The sequence below is a fragment of the Triplophysa dalaica genome, chromosome 1, assembly GCF_015846415.1.
Source record: "Triplophysa dalaica isolate WHDGS20190420 chromosome 1, ASM1584641v1, whole genome shotgun sequence".
NCBI lineage: Eukaryota > Metazoa > Chordata > Actinopteri > Cypriniformes > Nemacheilidae > Triplophysa > Triplophysa dalaica.
In genome coordinates this window covers 4,060,191-4,086,206 of record NC_079542.1, presented here as the reverse complement: position 1 = coordinate 4,086,206, position 26,016 = coordinate 4,060,191, and the positions used below count along the sequence as shown (strand labels likewise).

Genomic DNA, 26,016 nt, shown 5'->3' with positions numbered 1-26,016 from the left:
CTTTTTGGAGATTGGTTTTCCTTTTGAAATATCCCAATCATGTCACCCATGTCATACCAAACCTGCATGACTTTCTTTCTTCTGCCACACAAAAGAAGACGTTTCGAAGAACGTAATGACTGAACTACATTTGACTTCCATTGTATGGACCCCGACACATTTTTGAAAATATCTTCTTTTGTGTTCCACAGAAGAGTTCACACGTGTGAATAAATGATGACTGAAATTTGATTTCTGTGTGCTTTATCCCTTTAATGTCTCATACCGAGGCTGTGCGCCTAGCGAAGTCGATGGAAGCGTGAAACTCTCGTGCTCGCTCCTGGCACAGCCTCCTTCGTCATACTGGCAGCATCAGTTTGTATTCAGTTACGGCTGCCATAGACAAAAGGCTTTAGTAAGACTGTGTATAGCGTGTAATGGGTTCAGTGGGGTTAGGGTTTACCCTGGCACAGGGCCCAGTCTGCTCTGAGATACCGCACCATCACTCTGTGCCAGAACATGATCAAACACTCTTACACTCATGCTTGTATACATCCATTTTAAACAGCATCGGGCTGCAGGTGGTAACATTGATCATTGCGTTTTTCATGGGACAGTTGCTGTTCAGGTTCAGCGCTCACATACGGCGACCGATCGCTCTGTGTGTTGCGGCTGCATAATCGATACGGTAAAAGCCATTTTACAGACTACAGCTGTGACTGAGGCAAGGTCACATCTGCTCATGTGAACCACCGGTCCATCCCAATATTACAGCCATCATCTTCGGAACTTTTTTCTCTATAATAATTGTATTAAATAAACGATTGGTTAAATTTTGTTGTATGTTCATTTTATTAAATATGGCTCCTGTAGTTCGGTCGCATTTAAAGAAACAGTACGGTCATCTAGCGGTTGAGCTTGGTATCGCAGTCTAAATTCAAAATATTGAAGAGACAAGTTTAGCCAAGTGAGGGTTCTTGGTTTCTTTTGATTGTTATCAGAAATAATCTACAAGCATTCTATTGTTTGTGAATGTGTACCGGAAGTTCAGTTGGGCACACAAAGTGTGCATGCGCAGTAACGTTTGTTTATGTTGCAGCAGAACAAACAACACCCCGCTGAACAGGTAGAATCTATTTAAATCCTAAATTTGATTTATTCAGAAAAATACATTTTATAGGCCATATCGCCCAGCCCTAATTTAAAGTATACATGTATTTATAAATTTTCACTCCTGTTATAACCACAATGCTGCAGTTCCTTTGGGTCTGAGGGATAGATGCTTCTGGATGCAACATGGTCCACATTTGCATGATTTTCTGCTGTCAGATGGGCAACGGCAGAAAGAATACTGTTGGTCAGATGGGGTCACTCGGCAGAACAATATGCTTTTGTTGTGTTTTGGCTGGTGGGTGACGGAAGGAATGGCTTAGCCGCTGTGTGAGTGAGTGATGATGATCTAGTAAGCTGGATCATTGAATTATCTGGACCACAGGATTGTACAGCTTTAGAAACGGCTACCAGAAAAACGCTTGTGACCTCTTACTTCACTTCTGGTCTTGACAATGCAATAAGAAATAATCTGTACATTAAGTCCAAACTCTTTAGAAAAAAATGAAGTAATATATAACTTATTGATAACTTGTATTTTTAGCGATGCACAATATAATATCGGCCATATCGGTATCGGCTGATTAATGGTCATTTGTAGCATGTGGTTTTCGATGTTATTGTTACCTTGTCTTCTGTAGTAAATGTTTTAAGAAGTTGTCCACTTTTTGCCTTTAGTTTCAGGCTCGGAAAATGTATATGAATATTTAGATACTCCGTATCGGCGAGTATATCGGTTATCTGTTTTCAATGTCAAGAATTATTAGATATCGTTATCAGTAGGGCTGGGAATCGTTTGAATTTTATCAATTCCAATTACGATTCTGCGTATCGATAATTATCGATTCCCAGTTTCGAGTCCATAAACATTTAGATGTCAACTTTTTTTGGTCATTGAGCCTGCTTATTGGCTTGTTTGCAAAAAATATAGATATTTATGAGCACTGTTTTGGGTACAAATACACACAGAACCATGTTTTTCTGATTTTAATACAATTTGTATTACCATAGCTGAACTACATCATGGTTAAACTGTAGTAAAACTATAATAAAACTATGGTTAATTTGTGTTTCCTATGCTTTTTAATGGAAACACTATAGTTAAAAAAAGGCTTACTATTATATATTAGTAAGAATACTATAAAGGCTTTTATTGAGATATCAGCAGATCACGCAACAGGGAAACTTTTCTAAAAATGTGAACACAGGAATTGATAAGAGGAATTTAAATTTTAATCTCAAGTATCCGATTCCTAAACCTTTTGTTTCCGATCCGATTCCTAGCCTTTCGATTCCAAATTGGAATTGATTTTCGATACCCAACCCTAGTTATCAGCCCAAATTTACATCGATGTGAATGTACAACACCCTGGCAACTAACAACAACACAGTAGCATCATTTTGGAAGGTTGCACTTTTAAAGGAAAGGTAGTCAACAGCTTTGGGTCGTGCTGTTAAGTGGCTGGTCACAGCTGTCAATAACAGATTGGTTTTTGATGCATTCGTAGAGGACACTGTCCTAATAGCTTCAATCTTGTGAATGTCAGTGCTAAAAGAGAAACAGAGAGAATCTGAATAATGCAACATTAATCGACCAGAGCTTTGTCAGCTGCAGTGATGTCTCTTGCATTACTGTTGAAAAAAGCACTCATAAAGCATTAGTATTGATTTAATGCCTGTAGGAGCCAGTGATGTAGCATTTTCTGCTTTAAAAACACATACCATAACTTAAAGACTGCTATTCTGTATTGATTATTTTAATAATGCTTTGCATGTATTAACCATACTGTGGCTCAGAAAATGTATTTGGACACTTGTCATTTTCTCAACCTCATGTATTTCCAAATCTGTCTGAATTTCTTTCTTGAGCATAACACAAAATAAGATGTTTTGAAGAATGTTGGAAATCAAACAACATTGGCACTTATTGACTTCAACTGCATGAACGCAAAACCACTATTCTTAAAATACCTTATATACCATATAACCTTGTAACCACATTGTCAGATCAAGTTGCATTTGATAGCACGAGTATACTTCACAAGCAAAACATTTCAAGTATTTTTTTAGGAACTCAAACTTTGGTTGGAGGCAAACTACCTTTAATTTAACTCTGATAATTCCTATTGGTTCTAAAGCCGTAACTTCCTAATTGACTGGGGAACAGATATTGAACGGGATGCCCTCCCAAGACTGCCCTCCAAGACCGATTTTGATGATGACGCGATCCACGACTGTTCGAAATCTTGGTGTACTCTTCGATTCTACTCTTACAATTAATGATCAGATTGGCATTGTGGTAGCCAGACTACGTCAGACTTCCGTTCAACTTTTGTTCACTTCTGTACTACGAATCAATGCGAAGTAGCAGAGTTTGGTATTACCAGGCTAGCATTGTGGTAATGTGGTAAAGACTGCTTTTTCCCACCTTCGTAATATTTCTCGTATTCGCTGCTCTCTCACAGCCCTATTCGGTAATTGGTTTTCATCGGGACTTAAAATTATATGCAGGTAATTTAATCTCTGAGTTTATAACAGGTGTTAATTCCAAAATCCATTCTGACTACTTAAAAGCACCACAGAGTGCTGCTCTTTATGAGGTTTATGAGGTTCAGGGATTATAGTGTCTGATGCATTGAAATAGACGGATGGCAGAGAGCGTGTCCTTTTGGCTGTCTATATTTTTCAAAAGCACAATGTTTTGTGGTTATGTTAGATCTATGCAAATAAATGTTTACCCTTCGAATGATATTATACGTGTCGGTATGATGAACGGATGATACAGAGTTCAATAAGTTTCAGCTGTTAAAGTGATCACATAGATGCATCACGCGGGCACACATAACATATATATACACATGAAAGTAAAATTTACAGGATTAAAAACTCACACCGTTAATTTATGTTTGTCAGAATTTTAGCACCAAGGAGCCATGCAGCTTATTGCATTTTCTGTCCCAGAATAGAGACATTTTAAGTAGCTTTTAACAGGATAATGTGATTTCCTCATCACTGTTGAACCTTTCCAAGAAAGTCAGCGAGGAGCAAAGGAGTGTCTCCCCGGAGTGAGTTTTCCTTTGGCCTCTGAAGAGCTCAGCTCAACTCGCTCCTGTTACATCGCCTTGAGAAAACACTGAACCATTGTTTGCTATGGAATGTATTGAGAACTCTGTGCCCAAAAAAGGATCCTTAGCTTCACCCTGACCCCACCATTGTGTATTATTCACATTATGGCATGTTTACCTCGTTGTTTCTGTCATAAATGCCACTTTAGATCAAGAATTCTCTTTTGGGGAGGATCACTCGCTGAATGTTTAGTCTCTCACCCACTTAATAAACAAAAAGGTCTTCCGTAATGCGTGTCAAAAGTTCAATTTTAAATCCCAGACGATTGGATTGTGTGTTTTTGTGCCCGTTTTCCACGTCACGTGAATTGTGTGAGAACAGAGGAATGGAGTGACGCTTAAAATACTTTCTGGAATCAGGAAATGATCTTTTTTTAGAAAGACAGATATATGCATGCTTATTGATAAATGATTTAAGAAAATGTATTGATCAGTGAAACAAAGTATATGTTTGTTAAAAAACTTGTGGCATTAAAACCCACAATTCAACCAGCAGATTTGGAAAAAAATGAAATTGAACACCAAATAAATTTGACAGATTATCTTTTCTAGGAAATTGGAGCAAAATATTTATGACCCGTATTGTTTGCACGGCCACTTTTTGCCGATCCTTATAACGATGACAAGCGCTCTTGTTAAAGGGATAGTTCAGCCACACATGAAAATTCAGTCATCATTTACTTACCCTTGTGTCATTTCAAACCTGTACTACTTTTTTTACACAGAACATAAAGGAAGATATTTTGGAAAAAATTGGTAACCGAACAGCGCCGGCACTCTGTATTCGGTTGACAACATTCTTCAAAATATCTTCTTTTTGTGTTGTGCAGATAAAAGAAAATCCCACAGGTTTAGATAGTAAATCATGACAGAATTTTCATTTTTGTCTGAACTATCACTTTAAGTCAGGATGCGTTTGAGAGAATATCTAAAAGCTCAAGTGATTGAAATCCCACGTCACTGCCGACAGTGGGGTAATGCCATCTGTTTGTGGCCGCTCGCCTCCCGCCTCGGTCATCGCCGGCGCTAATTTCAGACTCTTGATCACACAGGAAGAATGGTAGACCTGCAGTCCTTTCAACATTGAGACCTCGAGGGGAATTTGACATGCGTTTCCACCCAAAGCTTCCAAACAAACCCATCAATTAAGCGTGATCCTCTGTGCACCTGCTTCGCAAGAATCCCTTCTAAACATGCAAGAGCTTTAATGCGCTGTAGATTTAAACAAGAGATGCCATTCTTTTCTTGTTTTGTTTACATGATGTGCAGTTTCACAGCCGTTGAAATGACACGGACGCATTAGCATGTATGGTATGTGCAGTTGCAGTCCTGTAATATAGAGCTGTGCAAAACTATTTGGGCAACACATGTGTTGCATCTCAGTTGCTTTAAAAGAAAAGTCAATGAAGACATTGGGCCCTATTTTAACGATCTGAAACGCAAGTGTCAAAGCGCGAAGCGCAAGTAACTTTGTGGGCAGGTCTCTGCGCTGGGTCCCCGGCGGGGTAAATGGCTCTTGCGCCCGAAGCAAAACCTAAAATGGGTTGGTCTGAAATAGCTTCATTATTCATAGGTGTGGTTTGGGCGTAACGTGAAATAAACCAATCAGAGCGTCATCCAACATTCCCTTTAAAAGCAGGTGCGCAAGTTCCATTATGGATTGCTATTATTATGGCGTATTTACCAGGCGCACGCCAGGAGCGGTTCACAGCCGAGGAGACTGATGTTCTTGTAAGAGCAGTGATAGACAGAGAAGTTGTGTTGTATGGGGATGGGAGAAACCCACCCAAAATAGCGTCGGTTACACAGGCGTGGGAGGAAATAGCCACAATTGTTTCATCAGCTGGCATCCCCAGGACGTCGCACCAGTGCCGCAAGCGCTACAATGACATCAGAAGACGGGGAAAGTCCAAGCTTGCCAGCATCAATCAGGCACGCCGTGTAACGGGAGGTGGATCTGCCTCTACTCAGGACCTGACGCCAGCAGAGGACACCACAATGATTTCCGTCATCTCATGTGTTAATATTTTTTTAGTGTAACAATTTATGATTTGCAAAAATAACTGTTGCATCTGTGTACATTATGGTCAAGCATGCGCCTTAAAATAGCATAATGAACAACGCGCAACGCGCCACTGACTTTAGACTAGGTTTTTTCTGGTCAGTGGCGCAATTGTTTAATGGAACAGCAAAATAGCACCAGGGATTGTTTGCGCCGGAACACGCTCCCTTTTTTGCGCTGAACCGCCCAGGGAGCGCAAGTTCATTCACTAGTTTAGCGACGTGCTTCTGTGGAGGGAAAAGCGTTCCTTTCGCGGGTGCAAAATAGGAATGACACATGCATCGGTGTACAAAGTCAATTGCGCTGGGTGCAAGTTAGGGCCCATAAGATTAGTGTTACAAATGGGCCAAAATGGTGCCAAATGTTTTATTTGAGAAAAATCTCTATACTTACATCATGAAAACGTCTTAAAATTGCTTAGAACAGCGGTTCTCAAAATTTTCAGACCAATTTGCACCTTTAATAAAACGAGTTATTCCAAGTACCACTTAATGCCATAATAGAAAATCACATGAATAAACACTTAAATTAATATTAGAGCTGTGAATCTTTCTCTTTTCACCTTGTCCTCCAATTCTTATATATTATTAATAAAACAAACACTTTATTTAGCAGCTGTTGTCAAACTAAAGAACATGTTTTCAAGTTAGTCAGCAGGAATTGTTGACACAAAACACGTTTCTGTAGTACTGTAAACAGCACTCTGCAAACTCTTATGGGGGATTTATTAACTTTGTGGGGACTTGCAGAAAGCCTACAAACTCATATTAAAGACAAACAATGTTGAAAGAATATTTAACACAGAAGTTAAATAAATACACGTATACTTTAACATCAAGAGAACAGCTGTATATAACAAACAGAGATTCATACTTTACCGCAGCGGCTCGTTTCAAACGCGTCAAAAATACATCAATGATTTAACGTTGAGTAGATGCAGATGCGTGTTAAATTATCCACCAATGATAAATAAACAACAATAATAACTATTTTAAAGTTGCACACAGGCTGACATGTATTCCGTATTTATCAATCATGTTGGCGTATTAAACATTTGAAATTGTATTTAGACTCTCTAACCACTAGGCCACAACTGGGACATCTGCGACATCTGTGAGATATAAAAACGTTTCCATTTCATCTCCACTTAATCTTAATTTCGGAGAAATAATTAACGTCTCAAAGAGATCTAATCTATGGTTTTCTTACGCGTGAATGTCTTATGTGAAGAATGTAAAGTTGGCAAACTTTTCTTACACAGCACAGCTTCTTCGTTCAACTGTGATAAATGTTTTCATTCAGCCTCGGAAAGCAATAATCACTGAAGCGCTATTCCTTACTGTAACTGTTGCTTGGGAGTTGAGTTTGTATAGTGTATTGTTGTTTCTTTCAACCTGAATCGTGAATTCGACTCCCCGAAGGCTTAATCCAGATTACTTGCATTCAAAACAGAATCTGTGCACTTTCAGAGACTTTACTGTACTGACTGTGAGGAATTCTGCAGAATGAATTTAAATCACATTTGTTAAATTGAGGTTTGCCCTTAAGAGAAGCTGAAATCCTTTTTTCAACTAAATTGAAAAACGAAAAATGCATAATGATACTATTTTTAAATTGTAATTTTTTTATAATTGCTGATAAACAGTGTTATTGTTTCTCTTGAGTCTTTTCCAAAATCAAACAACATTTTATTATACAGTGTTTTTATCGTCTTAAGAAATTTGAGTAATAAATATTAATATCAACTACATGTTTAATTGCAGCATATTTATTTTCACATTATTGTACATATACTGTATACACCACTGTTCAAAAGCTACCTTTTTGTAGAATAATACTAAAATCCTACAGTCACATTTTGTTATTCCATGAGTTATGTTGTGCCTAAAAATCATCCAGAATAAATCAAACTTTAAGGTTTCTTGAGGTCTCACCCAGCGATGCTTTTTAAGCGGTGTTGAAGCAGTTCACATAAATTCTGAATTTATATTGGCTGCTTTTTAAAAAGGTATTTAGTCCAAGTAATTCATTTAAAAAAAACATATCAAATATAATTTTAGATTTCTAATGACAGAAATTGTGCAAACATTATATTTTGTCTACAAAACTACTCTTAGACTAAACATAGACCTAAAGTTTTTAACAGTAGTGAAAAAAAAACCTGAGCTTTGTGTGATATTTTGTGTGATATTGTATGTACCTACTATACTTATGATGAATAATTTTAAAGCCCATTGAAATAAGTCATGATTCCACAAAAAGATGTGGTTTACAAACCAAATGGTACAAGTGATTCAATTCCGATGTAGAGTCACTGGTCCAGACGGAAGTGGGGCACGGTCGTAGGAGGGCACATCAGGGCACTGTGTTTAAAATGCCAACCACGGTCAATGAACTCTGAATAGATTCCTATCACAGAGAAGTGTGTTTGTTTTTGTGTGCCAGGGATATTTAAGGAGAACAGAGATAGGCCCACTTGGAGGTCAGTTTAAAAGTGTAAGAGGAAAAGCGTTCTGTCGGAGGATGAGAAGGATGTAGCTTTCAGCTGTGATGTGAAAGAAAGCAGAGTCTGTGCCGTGACTCACAGACCTTTACAGATAAGAGACTAAACTTTACTGCCTGTGTCGAATGACAGCCGAAGAGATCAGAGCGGGGACACAACCTACAGTGAGCGCACAAGTGCCGCTGACATTATCTCGACAGGAAAATGGACGATGGGTTGTTTGCTGATGATGCAGTTTCATTACGGCAAATAACTTGGCGAAAAACGTGCTAAAACAAAACACAGTATACAAAATCAACGTTGCAGTTTTTTTTTAGCGAATGCTTTCTCCCTCCGAAAAGGCGATTCAAGGAGATTTATTATTTGAGCTGTTGGGTACAATTTTGTGGGAAATGTCAGTATGACATTTATTGACTTCACCACATTTAACCTGCAGGTTTATGTTTTAAACAGAGATGGCGATAGAGAGAAAAATGGTACGGATTGCAACCGGCAGGGTTTTTGAGAAATAAAAATTGTTAATACATAATCTGACAATATACTCTAGTGATGCAATTTGACAAACTTCTGGTAGTTCAAAAACTTAATGCTGCGTTCACACTAAACGTGAATTAAAAAAATGAGACGATTTGCGCGAGTAAATTGCATACAAAGTCAATGCAAAGAAGCAAATAGACAGTCGTGCCGGCGGTGCTAATGAGGTGAACCACCAGTACGATTGCCGCTAACGGAAGACACTCCTTTCTGCATTATGTTTTTTGCATCAGTTGTGCAAAAATAACAAACTATTCGTGTGAGTAATAAAGAGCGATGACTGTGATGATTTGCGTTTGTTGTAAACACAGAGTATGCTATAATAATGGCTAAATATCATGTCATTAAAGGTATAGTTCACTAAAAATGTTTTATTCTGTCATCATTCACTTGTTTACTCAGATTGTTCCAAACCTGTAGAAATTCCTTTGTTCTGCTGATATTTGGAAGAATGTCAGTAACCAAAGAGATCTCATCCCCCATGTACTGCCATAGTAGGAAAAATGAATACTATGAGGACTCAATGGGGAAGGAGATCTGTTTGGTTAATAGCATTCTTCCAAATATCTTCCTTTGTATTCTGCAGAATGAAGAAATCTCTTCATAGTCTTTTTTTGTTCAAACTTTTCCTTCATTCTGACTCAATTAGATTTTATTGTGAGCATTTTTATGCAGTGGCACACTGCTTACTGTCATTTATGTTGTTTTTGTGCTTTATTTTAATGTGTACATTACACTTAATAGGAATGGCAGATGTATTTTATGGAGTCCTGGAGCATTAGGCTTCATTGAGATTTTTAATTGGATTTACTGTTGTTTCCGGTGTTGGCCGGTTGTGCAGACGGCTCATGTGGATGTATGGATGCATTTGCGTGCTAAGAGGCTCATATAAAGACTTAATGTTGGGTGATGTCAGATGTGTGAACTCTATATAGAGCATTTAATGGCATGCAGAGTCTGCAGATAGACTGGAAGCTGTTGTTATGTAATTATACAGCATATGCCATGGTTTCTGTTGCGCAAACATCTGTGTTGTGCCCTCACTCTCAGAGACCCTTACCATGTTGCTTGCAGATATAAGAGAAACTTGGCTGTTCTATAGAAAGCGTTTCCTTGTAATCTCTCTTTATAGACTGTTTAATGGGACAGACAAGCCTGGCCCAAAGTCAACTTCCGGTCTGTGTTTGGTTATAAAATAACAATTTATTTGATAGTTGATTTATATTAATATTAGTTGTTTATGAATTGTATCAAATAACATTAAAACTATGCAACAGTTATTGATTCTTTGGGGTGGTCTAATGGAAGTTAAGGCGCAAGTTAAGTTTTTTTATGTTGTTTGGTTTTTATGTCTGTACTTTGTATTTAGACTGTTCAGGAGGAAAACTCCGTTTCTTTCTTTCTTTCTTTCTTTCTTTCTGTTTGTCTGTTTAATTGCTCTTACCTTCTCTTTTTTGTGGCGTGTTTTGGTCATAAATGTGACGGTGAATCTGTGTTGACCAATCTGCATCTAAAGAGTTCATTTGCAAAAACAGATCAACTCAGTTTTTTTTAAATCATGTTTGGGATTTTTTTAACTATTAATAAATTATGTTTTTGCAAATAAACTTAATCTAGAATAAGAACTGTCCTTTTCTAAATGGGGTGGGTTTATGTTTGTAAATGACATATTTAATAGGTTTAAACATATTTGACTAATTAATTCCAAAACTTCTATTTAATTCAAAAGCAAATTGTTTTTGCAAATTTAGTCATTTTATTTCACATTAAGATTTACAGAAATTAAGGCATTAGTGACCATATATAGAGTGTGATGTTATCGATCCATTACTGTTCTGTCCCATTACTGGATGTCGCGTTGTGTTGTTAAATCAATGAGATTCAAAACGACTGCTCTTCTCCATTAGATCATCTCTCTGTATTCCACAGATCATCCGACACTCAATCACACTCCACACCCCTGTAATACACACTTTGCGTCTTTTACAGTCTTATCCAGGAAAATGTCCTATTTCTGACTAGGCCAAGTTGTGAGTCACTTAAAACCGGACATGATTCTGAAATTGAAAGAGGAAATGGGAAGATTTTCCGGAGAGTCTGTATGCCACATGACAGCAAGAGAGGCGAAGCACTGGGAAGAGTTTCCAAATGATAAATGGTCATAATGACATGGTCTCATTTTGAATGAGTATTATTTACAGGCGACTGTAAATCTTCATGCTTCCAGATATGCTGTTAGTTTTGGTGTGCTCAAAGTCTTTACCTCTGAGTTAGTTTGTATGCGTATTGCACACAAAAATGTCAAGTGGTTTCTTAGAAAGCGTAGCTGTTATCGGCTGTTTGTTTTTGGTGCATGAAGTGAGCGTGTCCGCGTACAAGGAAGGACTTGTTTCTAAATTTGACCAAGTTTGCACAGTTCATGCCGTGAAATCTTGATAAGATACTCATGGCATTTAAACTAGATATCTCACTGTCACATTCCACTTTGTTTTTAGTGTAATTCCGATAAAAATTCGGATAAACTTCCTACGCGACACAAAAACAAAACAACGTTTCCCTCAGGTGAACTTTTCTTGGTTCAGATATCGTCAAGTATGAATTGGCACACAATTTGTTATCAGATGTACAGGCATGTTTACAAAATATGTGCTTTCGAATGCGTCTGGATCGATGTGCTCGTAACATTATTGATGTTAAGGCAGGTGTTATAGCGTTTCATTATTTTTAATGGTGGATTTAAAGGTATTCAATCCAAGCACTTTAATTGCTTTATTAGTGCTGTGAGCACATCATGTCATAACATTTCAAAATAATGAACCGGACCCAAACCGCCAGTCAGTGTTGTTTAATAATAGAAAATCGCTCGCACATGTTGCTGTCATTAGACGAAAACTGAGCAGTGACGTCTTGACGTCGTCTCAGAAACGTTCAAAGATTGACGTGACTCCTGGGTATAAATATGTGGCAACCTGTTCCTGTGAACGGCCCTTTAAGAGAGCCAGACCGAGCCAAAACCAAAGATCACCGCGATCACACATGGGCAGGATTATGGTTTTAGCACACTGTTACTGTTTATAGAGCATCTCCGATCCAGTGCTACAGAAATATTTACCTGTTTCTGTCAGTTAGAATATGTGGTGTGTGATGCGAGCGGTCTCTTGTGTGTTTGTGTGACTGACAGTATAATCGTTTCAATCCCATTTCAAAGTTTTGAGACAGAAAGGCCTGGATGAGTCTCCACCAAATATGTCTGATAAACGCTCCCTCATGTCTTGTGCCGAGAAGAAAACACACTTACAGTTTCTGCTTTTGTTATCATTCTCCTTACAGTTGATCTTTGTCAGAGTTGATTCCGGTAAAGGCTATGACTTTTTACAACAGATAAAGCCTTTTTGTCTTGTGGTTTATTCAGTGGAGGGGTTTAGCACTTCCAGTAAGCAGCACGGCATGATGGGATAGCATAAATATTATTTTGTAGGTACTATTGGGAACATTTCAGAAAAATAACTATTTACTGTATGTGATTGATAATTGGAGTTGAGACCTTATCACAACAAAAGCAGACCAAACAAGCAACCAAATGTGTTAGTGTTTTATATTTAGAATGAATGTTCTTGTTTATCTATCCTAATAATTGCTTTCTTATGGAAAATTATATATATTATATTTTTCAATATTTTTTCCTAGAAAATGAGCTGAAGGAATTTTTGTATAGCGTGTTCTTGAAACCACTGTTATGTTGAATTGGATCCATTTATAAATTGTTATTTGTGTAAGAATGGTTTACGCCGGAAATTCTTTCAGCTCATGTTTCATAAATGAGGCTTGCTTGAGTGAATTGATGCTGACCTAAGGTATGTGTGTATTTAAAGGGACAGTTCACCCAAAAATTCTGTCTTCAAATCTGTCAACATTTATTTTTTCCGATGAACACGGAGAAAGCTATTTGAAAACGGTTCTTGGCCACCATTGATAACCATAGTAGGAAAAATAAATACAAATCTTTTACCAGCTTTAAAATATATTTTGTTTTCTGCAAAGGAAAGAAAGTCATAAAGGTTTGGAATAACTAGTGACTAAATTATGAAAAAAATTGTCATTTTGGGGTGAACTGTCCTTTTTATGCATCACAAATACGGTTTTGGGGCCATTCTGACAGACCCGTCTCTGCATCTAAAAACGCAGATATGTTTTGTTTTTTTGAAGTCCTGCCTAGAACGTGAAGGTCTCGAGATGCGGGTATCTGGACACGGCCACTATGAACGCCTCCTCTTGCCCCGCCTCCAAATTCGTCTGATTGGTTCATGCTTGTGGACTTCTTATAGTATTTTTGTTATGAATATGGTTTGACCAAGACCAGGTCTCCATATGCAAGGTGATAATATATAAATCCCTTCTGCTTTTACTAGCCACTGTTTCCTTCAGTACTACAGAGGAAAGTTGAATTTCTAGAGTTTCATTTGTGTTTTGACACGTGAACAGCCGACTCTATCTCCTCCAGACATGTGCAGTTTTTAGGTTTGCGATATTCGTCATGTGCATCTGTGTCCTTCACTACACAGCAAGTGTTGAAATGATTGTCCTTGTCTGACCTTCATTCCTGAATCATTTTGGACTCGGTCGTTCAGTGACTAACTGCCCACGTGTCCTGCTGAAGAAGTAACTGCGCAACATCCACTTGATGTTTGACAAGTGCCGTTCATCACCATCGGCTAAAAGGGCTTTTCTCGGGCGGCTTCCAGAGACCATTCGTAACGTTATCTCAATGTTTGACATAACCTTTTCTGCTGGAAGACTTTACTTAACATTGCTCCCAGAGTACGTCACGATGGCCATGAGCACGCGGTGAGTGTAAGCTCATGGCTGACAGCTGTACAGCAGTGGTAGCGCCCTCCCAGAATTCCATTGGACTATGTTGGAACGGCTTGTCCTGGCTGTAAAACCCACTCTGAAAGTCTGACTCACATCAGAGCGGTGTGCGTCTGAGTGTCTGCTTGACCTCTTGAGCGACTGTGGGTGCGAGGGGCAAGCGCCGTCCCTCCAAATGGACTTCGGGCTGCTCAGACCAGTCCGCTGAGGAATTTGTTTACTTGTGGTGGAGCTACAAATAACTTGCGTTTATGTACAACTGAATAATTTCCTCCTCTTCAGAGAGGCACACAATAAATAGGCCGGAGGGGAGAGAGTGGACACACACGGCACTTAAGTGTTTGTGTTATATATTTGTGTAATGTATTTTTTCCTGAAAGCCACTTATTTTTTATGTCAAGCAGTCTTGTACCAAACACATTGGATTGTCAAATCATTTCTTTGTTTTACATGGACATGTTTTGTTTGGTTTCAGTTTTGCTAAATAAGATTAATGATTTTCACACTTAATGTTTTGCTTCAGATTAAAAAAGAAGTTAAAATCATATCATTTTTGAAGACTTATTTTAGGCATGGGCCGGTGTGAGATTTGGACAGTATGATAACCTAAATCTAAAATTACCATGGTTTCACGGTATTTCGATGCTGCGGTTACAACACTAAAATGTGTTATTTTCAAACATCTGCTTATACAAACAAATGATTCACCCCCCCAGCGTTCGTATAGGTTTCGGAAAGTTTTTTTTGAAATTGAAAATCCAAAATAACCTTTTTTAGTCCCTTACTGGACAGTTCTCCCGGAAAAGCACGCCCACGCATCAACCAAGGAGAGTGAGAGAAGGAGCATGCACACACGTCACATTCACTTGTGTGCATGAGAGCACTACGTTGGCGAAGTTTAGCTGTGTTTGTTTGTTCACTGCATTTGGATGATAAGTAACATAAACGGTGGATATAACGCTGGATTTGGAGATCGTTTGAAACTGTTGGATGCAGTGATACCAGATCTAAAAGATGGCTGACATAACCTGATAACTGACTCATATGTCATTTTTGCCAATTGGTGTGCCCGTGCTTTAGTTCCCATAGGTAGGTGGAGGTACCATAATTAGTTTGCTTTAGAATTTTGAACGGTGTCATGTACTGTCATTTGTTTGTTTGTCTTTATACAATGTATGTGTAGAGATTTAAAGTAGGGAAGGAGACGGGAACCGGCAGACATTTAAATAAATATTTAATCAAAAAAATCTAAAGTAAAAAGACAGCCGACAGCCGGCGAATACAATATAAATACAAATACAAACATGGTCGGCTCCGGTCCTCTCTCTTCGATGGTCCGGTCGCTCGTTCTCTTATATGCTCCCGATCTCCTACGTGATTCGACACCGGTGCGCGCACAGCTGGCGCTCATTAACAATTACTCACGGTCTCGCCCCGCCTACTCCAATACAGTATGCAATGTCAGCGTGAATGCGGATGGAAACTGTCAACTGTCCCAACCGTTTTACCTGCTATACTGAGTGATAAGCTTACCATTTTGTGATAAGAGTGATGTTGTTTTATGCACATTGATAAGGGAACCGATCATTGCTTCTGTGCCAACACAACAAGATCTGAATTCTCACTTGAACCAGTGAGCCCTGTAAAGATCATGTTTAAGTCACACGATGACATGTAATGTATTAATATAATTACAAAAAATGTATAAATAAATGTTTAAAAATGTACAAAGAAAGTACAATGGTGTAATTAAGAAATTGCATTTAATTATGCTGGTTTAAAGAGAAATATAAGATTTCTGACCTCTAATGCTGGGTTCACACCAAACGAATTAAGCGATTTGCGTGAGTAAATTACATACAAAGTCAATTAGACATGTGCATGATTAATCACGGTTACCACTAAATCCTGCTTAAACCGAGCTGGCTGCGATAATGCAAAGAATCAATTATTTTATTGATGCGTAGCTTGTCCGTGAAGCATGGATCTGGGATTAGTAGGAAATGCTGCTCGGTCTAAAAGCAGTGCGAGTTTGAGTCGCTTATAACATGTAGTTAAAAAGGCAACGGCCGTCAAACATGATCATTTTTAAATATACTTTATTATCATGAAAATACCCGAGGAGGCTTGAAGAACAGTGATAAAAACACGTCCTTAGGGATTTCCTTGAACTACATGTGTTATGGTCTTCTTCTGCAGTGTGTATTTGTAGTTTCTGCACGAGAGCGCCCTCTGGCATTCGGATTAAGCATCATTTTACCGTACTTCACTCACAAGTTTTGCATAAATCATGTGATATATATTTTCGGTTTATCGGGCAGATATCTAAAGTCAATGCAAAGATGCGAATAGGTGCGGCAGGCGATGCAAATGACGCGAATCGGGCGTCAATCGTGTCTTCCGTTCCGTGGAAGTGGAGAAAGCTCATTGACACCTACTGTTTGACGGGTCCGGGCACATGAAGACAATTCCCGTCGCATGCTGTTTTTCACGTCACCCACGCAAAACTTTTCCGGTGAATAATCAAAAGTGTGGAATGTTATTGTTCAGGTTTGGTGTGAACACAGCATCAGTATGTCATTTTTCAGTACCCTGCCCATTTTTGGTCAATTTTAGTTCATTAGTTTTACTCTTTGTAATTTTTAATTACTCTTAGTTTTAAATATATTTCTAGAGAGTGTTTTATTGTTTGCACGGTCTATAGGGTTTAACAGATCAAGATTTGACTACCTGTGTGATAAATGAAAATCTTGAACCCTGAAATCCTGAATCGGTCTTTGTCGTGTGTTATTGTTTTCCTTTAGTTCAAATGGTAGAGCATTGTAGCAAAAGCGTGAATGTCTTAGGTTCGATTATCAGGAACAAACACCAACAAGCATATTGCTTGAATGCACTGTGAGTTTTCAAATGCATTTATTGTCATTTTCCAATGCCTTTTTTTAAGACAACAGCCTATAATAGTCATGCTAATAACAACTAGTTAATAGTGAGAATTGCCCCCTATACTAAAGGGTTACCAAAATTACATTTGCCAACCTGCTTTGTATTTATCTTTTATGAATGTTTTCTTTTCCTTTTTCTCATCACAGGCATTTGGCAACGCGAAGACAGCCCACAATAATAACTCCAGCCGCTTTGGCAAGTTCATCCAGGTGAACTATCAAGAAAGTGGAACTGTGAGAGGGTAAGAGCATCAGTTGTAGAGGGTGAAACCTTGGGAACTCCGGACTCGTCTGACGTTTGCTTTTATTCAGGGCGTATGTAGAGAAGTACCTGCTGGAGAAATCCAGGCTCGTCTATCAGGAACACAATGAAAGGTAGGAGAACCTTGATTTATCTTTCAATCTAGTATTAAAGTCTAAATGTCTCTGAATCCTCAGTGTTTGTTTTATACTGCATTATGTTTCTTTGGTCCACTGTGCTCCTAGAGCCCACAGGGACCGACTCTAGATCTGCGTAACATTTACAGACAAATGTATTTATACTCTACATGGTATATTCTTCCAGGAATTACCACGTGTTTTACTACCTGCTGGCAGGAGCGAGTGAAGAAGAGAGAACTGTGTTCCACCTCAGAAAACCTGAAGAATATCATTACCTCAATCAGGTACGGCTTCATAACGCTTCATGCTCTATACCCGCTTCAGTGGTCCTCTTAACACCTTCTTCTACCATCCATATGGGTGATGCTATTTGCATCTGTTATTATAACATCTCTAGTGCCCACTTATGAGTGGATATTGTCAACATTAAGTTGCTTTCTAAGTTTTAAACTCTTGTTTCGTTGTAATTGTTATGTTTTACATGAGCACCAGATTCGTTGTTGTCCGGGAAGCATCAAGAAATGCACCGGTGCCAGATGCAACCCTGCCACCCTCAGAGACGGTTTGAGCCGTACACTGTTTACACCTGGATTTAACACTCACCACATATGTTTCAGTGTACCAAAACGTATGTTAGCACCAGGTGTAAACAAGGTCAGTACGTTAAGGGTCAATGTGTATCCATCGGTCATGACCGCGCCACGTGTTACCGCTGTTGAAAATCAACACAGCGATGTTTGAGAAATCAGTTTTGTGGCGAGCGTGCATGTGAGGCAGCTGTTCTCTGAGGTCTTAACAGACCCATTGACGGATTCAGTCTCACCGGGCAAACAGGAAGGAGGGGAAAACACAGGAAATAGATTCCAGAGTTCATTCCTTTCAGCTGGGCCAGCGGTCTCGCACAGAGAGGCTCTTTAAAACCTAATCCCCCCGCAGAAAGTGGCTCTGTGCTCCTAACATGCCCCTCATTTCCATAACACACACCTGCCTCAGTGCATTGTTTCTCTGTGGAGCATTGGTGCATGAAAACATATGTGACCCCGTGTGTAAAATCCAGGCTAAAGTCGCATAATCCAATTATGAGCATCAAAGTAGGTTATATGATAGATTTATGATAGATTTTCAAGGTTTCATTTATAATAATCTAAAATTAATGATTGCTTATTTTATTTGCACAAAAACGTTTATGTAGAAAACAATAATTCGCAAAAAAGCTTTTAGCTGGGTTTTCACAGTCTGGCTCACACGTGTAAGTTTGTTTTATTGAATGTTGAAAAATGTTAACATTGCATGTGTTATTAGATGTGGTGTCGTCTGTATTACTGTCTTCACACCAAGTGTGAATTGAAGTATTTGCACAAGTAAATACAAAGTCAAAGCAAAGACGTGAAGAGATGCAAAGGTGAATGCGCAGAGAAACGTGAATGACGATAATTGGCCGGCGCCGCAAATGTCCGATATTCACATTTTAACTCGAGTGTAAAATTTGTGCGAAGAGCTCATTGAGATGTGAGGCACTCCCTGTCACGCAATGTTTTTCTACGTTACTGCGTTGCTTTGTGTGAATAATAATGCATTTTTATTATTAAAATAAAATAGAATGTATTTAATAATAAATATATCATATTTAACAATTTGATATATTTTTATGTTTTTTTAATGTGTGCATTTAAGAATATAATGACAATCCTTCTGTGCACTTTCTTTTACAATCTCACACACTTATTAGTGTTCACTAGCATATGACAGTCACTAGGACGGGTCCCGGGGTTCAAACACACAGTACCCTCTGTTTTCAGCCGACAGGTCCTGTTTTTGTGCGGTGATCTCGTGTGTCCCCCTCACCGCTGGCTGTACACAAACACCTCTCTGTACAATTTCCAGCAGGGGAAAACCGAAATATCTAGATGTCTCGCTCAGAAGCGTGATCATAAAGATGTTGTTCTAAAGCTCAATAGCTCCTCTGAGCCCAGAAACGTTGCAGGGTAGAAACTTTAGAGGTGTGAATTCTTGTCATTTTTCACAAGTACCATTATAGCCGCTCGCTTTCTTAACTTCCTTCTCAGATGAACGTCTTAAGACCCAAAACAATCTGGGGAATTCGCCAAAAAAGAAACCGGATGATGTCTTGGTTTTAAATGCTTATTATGCAAGACCAAAACCTCAACGTTACGAAATTCCTTTACAAATTTCTATAGAAGTATGAATTCAAGTTAAACATGTTTATATAATCTTGTCATTTTGTGTGAATGTCACTTTAAATGTGTTTGTGTTTTTTAAGCTGTGTTCATATAGAATATTAGCATACTGCGTACTACTGTTTTTTATGTGGAAAAGTGTGCTATATTGTTGTCACATGACCTTACGGTTATTTTGCATTTTTAATGTCATTTTGTGTAGCAAATGTATATTTAAATACACTGTTCCTGGAAAAACAGCACAAGCAGTATTCTAACATGTCATTTTGAACACAGCCCATGTGTTTGTAACTCCGAGCATGTGGCGGTATTTTGTAACGCTGTTGTTGTTCCTTTCAAAAAGCAGCATGTGTTTCGCAGGCTTTGTGTGAGAGATGTGTCTGGAATGTTGCTCTAATCTCGTCTACCTTGCTTACAGATGACAAAGAAACCTCAAAGGATGCATTGGGAAAATTACTATGAGAACGAACCGGTCAGTATTGAAATGATTGTCGCTACAGAAATGGCTTCCCGATATCACTCCCCGTAGTTCTCCCTTCACGCAACACGCCACCTCTGACCTCTGTCTGTGTGTGTTTGGCTTCCTAAAGGCCCAGCATCTTGCCTTTCCCTTGGGCCGTGTGTATATTGTTTGGTCATTGTGTGTTTCTGTGTGTTACAATAAAGTGCGTTTCCTTAAATAGTCTGAACTCTCAGCTGGCGAGTAAACACTGGGCTCATTTGGATAAGAGTGATAAGGGGTAGTACAAACTAACTTTATTTGCATTAGGCGGGTCAAGTATAAACTTGATGTTGAGCCTACAAAGATAGGCATTGACTGGAGTTAAAGGTGAAGTGTGCATTTTCAGCGCAACTGACATAACAGCCAAACACTGCCATTGGTTGTGAATTTTAATTTGACGCCATTGGTTGAGCCAGTGTACATTGAGCAATGTTTTGATACGGCCGTAGAGTTCCACAGGGATGACGTGTTTATGTATGTAAACCCCGGAAGTGAGTTAGCATTTTAGCACTTCTGGTGTCATGACAAATTCTGCCCCCCGTGTGAATCGTGTCCACTTAGGACCCTATCTAGTAGGTAGTTGTAATGCCGGATCGCAACGTTGTCATCACGATATGTTGTTGCTTGTATAGATATAAATAACTAGATGCTGCATTACCGTCTGTTTCTATGGGCCGCTATACGTATGTCGTCCACCATATTGGAACGCTGCAAGCCGTACTCAAAATTAAGCTCAGTATGTATGATTATGAAAACATATCTAGTGTTGTGTAAACTCAAACATTATATCCTCTACACTAACACATGACAATAGCGAAAGTTCAAATTTTTCGGGGATTTCACACCCTTGGCTGCGCAGTGTTGGGGCATTCTAGTCAACTGTGAGTGACGTCAGTGGACCGTTCCAAGATGGCTGACCTGTCTACGTGCCTGGACCGCTTGAACGTGGCATCTAGTTATATATATTTCTATGGTTGTATGGCTAACCAAATATGCTGTATAAAATAAAAACATTAAAATGTATGTTCAAATTTAAGTTTAAGAAAATCATATAAGACGCATTTTTTGTCAAAGCTTGATGTAGCATACACGCCAGTATTCAAGGGACAATATGTGCTTAACAAATAAAAATATCACTTTGACATTTAAAAATTACCTTTTTTTAAATGTCAAACTACGTTTTATTATAGTAAATAACTTAAACCGAAAGAACGATATTTGTTTGATTTCACTACCCATAGCCTCATCTGTGTAGTTGTATATGAAAAAGACAATAATGATCTAGCGACAAATCGTAATGTCATTTTGAACAACACATCGAGCAACTGTAGTGTGGTCTGTTGTAGCCTCATGTTAGGTTTTCACTTCTGCTGATTGTATTCAGGCTAAATATTGTGTTAGTTTGTAAAAATTATCTTGATAGACAAAACGTGTAAATATCGTAGACCTTTGTTAATCACAGACCTTATGTTTATTCGATCTTCCAAAAGTCTATGGGGAAAATGCATAAGCTTTCGGTTAGGGGAGCCAGTGCGGTGCTAACTTCTGGCTTGGCCTTTAAAATATACAAACCTTAAATGTCTCTTATTTGTGTCTAAAGTATATATTAAATATGGAAATATTAAAAATTAATTATTTAAACTACACACGTCACGTTTACCATAAAAGTGTATTCTGGAGTAAATACAATTTGCACTGTACAGACAGCATTGTGGTATGGTCAAATAATGCACTTATAATAAATAAGGCACTTTTTATTTATTTATCATACTTTAATCAAGTTTTGCTAATTGCATTTATCCGGAATATTTTGAAAAATTCCCAGTAGTTGTCATGACATCCTTATGCTATCGTTTCATGCAAAGCTCCTGTTTTAGTGAACAATATAACACACAAAGCCAATGACCAAATGAACGTAGCTGTACTTGTTTGAAACTGTGGTTCATGGTGAAGTTTCTGTTTCTTTCGTTTCGGTGTGCCGGGTTTTGGGTTTCTTCTGATTTGATTAAATGAACACCGTTCAGTATTTAATTCTGAATGACTGTATCAATAAACAGTCATCTGAAGGTAAGTGATATGTGCACTCATTTACCTGTCTCTTACACTACATGAGATTGATGTGGAAATCTTACTGAATTCACTCTTCTGGATCTGTTTTCGACTATTTGGGTTATCGGTGTCATTCAGTTTCAAAGCTTAATATGCCTGTCTGTTTTCTCAGGTCTGTTTTTCTTGAAAAGACATTTAACATGAGAAACGGACCTTTTAACATTTCCTACCTTGGAAATGTGAATGAGAGGAAACAAATAGAGTGGATTGGCTTTTGACCATTACGCTTATAGAGTTTCAGTCTTGTTAGTCTTTCCGTGTCTCTGGTATGCTGTAAGTCTGGCATCAGTAATGAAGCGAGGCGATGAAGGAGACACTGTCTCATTAACAGGAGGACGTGTGTGTAAATGTTCTTGTGTTGTTGTGAGCAGGCGGTGGATGGCAGAAAACCTGCTTTGCTGCTGCTGTGCTAGGGGGCGATGTTAGAAGTGTTGTACAAGTGATACACATGGATGCCATGTCACTATGAATGCTGAATCATATGCTAATCATGCAAATTATCTTTTTATCTTTTTAGTAATAATTACTTTTTATGTACTTTACAGTCATTTTGTATCGCAGATCAAAGCATTCAATGCCACGTATATGTGTATCCATGTTAGTGCGCCGTGTTAGTGAATGCTCAAACACGTTATAGTAGAGCTTAGTGCAATAATCAAGATGTTTTTGCAAGTTATTTATTTGTTTCTTAGATCTTAATATTTTTGGTTTTGGATAATGCTGACATACTATAGACGGTTTCTATGTTAATACTGTTAAGAATACTGTTAATATTATATTCTTTTATATTTATATTTATAATATAAAAATAGTCCAAGACAGGCTTTATTTTCATAAACATTTACGGTTTATTTGTCAACTACCCCTATTTACACAATTTAAATTGCCATAAACATATTTGTTCGCGGAAACATTTAAAGATTAAAAACTGTATCTGTCTCACACAGACATTGTGTTACTTTGTTACAGGGCTCATTTGAATGCTTGATTCTGATTGGCCAGTCGCAAAATTCCAAAGGTTGTTTTTCTCAAATTACAACCGCTCAAAACCAATAACACCCTGTAACCCGGATGCTGGAAATCATTTTGAGAGTTTATTATTTGGAAGTTTATTATTACACAAAAATGTATTATAAAGATGTATTTTAATAACATATATGACATTATATTTACAAATGAACAATTTGCCTGTTCGTGACATTTGAACGTTGTTTCTTACTTCAAAACCGAACTAAACGGCTTTTCCTCGCAGAAGGTCTGCATTCGGTAAAAATGAGCTAATAAAATACTTCAAATTCACATTTCATGTGGCAAGTAGTCATGTAATAAGGTGGATAATGTACAAGCAGCTGGCTGTTATGGCGATATAAGCCCCTTAAGTGTGATATAAGACCCTCCGCCTATGACGGGTCCTGATCACACTGTCGGGGCTTATTTCTGTGATAACAACCGGCTGCCAGTTCATTATGCCTCACGTATGGTATACAACTTTCAGTGAAATGAAATCTGGCCAACTCTACAGACAATATTGTTCAATATATAAAAGAATAAGTTAAAACTAGCTGTATCTTGTACTTCTCTGTTCTTTGTTAAAGTAAAGTTTAGATAAACCAATGAACACTGTTTTTTTAAAACAAAAGGAATATATACAAATAAAGGAAAAATCCAAGTAGTGTTTTTGTTATGACCATAGTCAATGTTGGTTAATGATTACATATTATAATGCATGTAATAATATTCTGTTTCCAATATCAATCTAATGCTATTGATCTGCTGATTTCAATATGTCATGTGTGAGTAATTATTCATCTTGATTTATCACTCGTTTGAACCAGAAGAATCTCTCGTTTGGACATCTTTCTGTGATTAATTGACCTCATCTGATCCAAATCTAATTTCTTCCTCGTTTCTCCTTTTCGGTTTCATTCGATGAAATAAATCAAGTCACAAATTGCTAGTTTTTTTGCCTGTGCCGGTGTGCCAGAGTTCCACAGAGTATTTGAAAGTGTAAGCGTTATGAACTTTCCACTGCATGGGCAGAACATGCACACGCTCACACTCATTTTCAACCAGACCAATGCGGCAGCTTCTGCTTGTTTGACCAAAAATAACACGCCACTCTTAACCAAACCCTGATGGTTTTTATCTGGTCCGTAGCCAGTACATAAAAGCCAAAGACCAGCTCAGCAATCCACGTTTGTATGTGAAGTCTTTTAAGCTTTTGCAACACGATGTATTTTTAGCAAATTATACATTACTCGCTACGATGTTTCGGTCATGTTTGAGCATGCAGCTTTACCGGATCGTAATAGCATGATGTTTAAACGGATATTAAGAGTAATTAGAGACGCATGTCAGGATGTGATGTGAAAAGTTGTTTAATTGTCTGAGGTTTTGTGAATGTCTTATTGATACCAGCAGGATTGCTTCACGGTTGAAGGGGAGGATCTCAAGCATGATTTTGAGCGCTTGCAGCTGGCCATGGAGATGGTGGGCTTCCTCCCTACCACGCGAAAACAGTGAGTCCCACCAAAATGCCGCTCCCTTGATTCTCGAGCGCTGAAACATTTTTTGCGTTCTTTTATAATTCGCCATGCGCCCAATAAATCACAATGTCACGTTGCAAGAACATTAAAGTGAATTGCAAAATGTGATGGCTAATTTGACAGCATCCACACATTTATATTTTAAACTTGTTAATTTGAAAGCTTTCCTGTAGCTCAGTGGTAAGAGCATCGCGTTAACAACGCAAGGTTGTGGGTTCGATCCCAGGGGATTGCAAATACCTATGTAAAATGTATAGGATATAGAAATGTTAGTCGCTTAAAAGCGTCTGCCAAATGCATAAATGTAAATGTGAAAGGAAAATTACTGTTGCTCAACTGGTTGCAACGCCAACATAATAAGTTCGATTTTCATTGTGTACATGTACGAAAAAAATGCGCTGTGAGTCACTGTGGAGCATCCGCCAATCGCATAAGTGTGATTGCATGTATTCAGTAATAACGGTTATTTGTCATCTACCTTTACGTAATTCTAACTTCTAACATTTTCTTTTCCCTCGCAGGATTTTCTCTCTGTTGTCGGCAATCCTTCATTTAGGAAATATCAAATACAAGAAGAAGATTTACAGGGACGACTCCATTGATATCTGCAATCCTGAAGTTCTGCCAGTTGTGTCTGAGCTGCTTGAGGTGAAGATCAGAAAAAAAGTGCTTGAATAGAATCGGACAGGACAGAATGACTCTCGCTCAATTTCTCAGACTCAATCTGTCATGTTAATTATTTATATGAATATAACACATCACACAAACATGATCGTAACGCTCTTTCTCTAATGGTTCATAAGCAAAGAAAGAGTCCGTATGGTTTTGAAAAGTGCTGAAGAATAATTGCAATTTCAGTCGATGTGTTAATGTTATCACTAAACATTCATCAGAAACATTTTGAGAGAGTTGTATATGAATATATAACTATATAAACTCGAGTATAAACATTTAGTAAACTTGGCACATTCACAAAACAAATGCGCAGCGCACTCAACACAACAGAAGAAATAAATGTGCACAAATTTGCAAACTTTGGAAAAACTGAAACCGGAGAGCTTTCTGTGTTGTACAAAAAATAGGAAACGGGATGTAAAGTTCATATATATTCATATAAGGCCTCATTTGCTTAAAAGCACGATCAAAGCAGTCTGGT

The 26,016-nt window shown here is 38.2% G+C and overlaps 1 protein-coding gene across 8 annotated transcripts in view; it reads left to right on the top strand.

The window, feature by feature from the left end:
- Nucleotides 1-26,016, top strand: part of myo9aa (myosin IXAa) — a 98,035-nt gene that overhangs the window by 28,495 nt on the left and 43,524 nt on the right. For 3 of the 8 annotated variants that reach the window (XM_056759278.1, XM_056759752.1, XM_056759623.1), the window contains exons 3-8: nucleotides 17,272-17,366; nucleotides 17,437-17,499; nucleotides 17,690-17,789; nucleotides 20,122-20,175; nucleotides 24,736-24,833; nucleotides 25,382-25,508. In XM_056759278.1, coding sequence (XP_056615256.1) covers nucleotides 17,272-17,366; nucleotides 17,437-17,499; nucleotides 17,690-17,789; nucleotides 20,122-20,175; nucleotides 24,736-24,833; nucleotides 25,382-25,508 — 537 coding nt within the window. Of the gene's footprint in view, nucleotides 1-17,271; nucleotides 17,367-17,436; nucleotides 17,500-17,689; nucleotides 17,790-20,121; nucleotides 20,176-24,732; nucleotides 24,834-25,381; nucleotides 25,509-26,016 lie in introns of all 8 variants that reach the window. The other 5 variants (XM_056759690.1, XM_056759562.1, XM_056759347.1 and 2 more) reach the window with 3 other exon arrangements.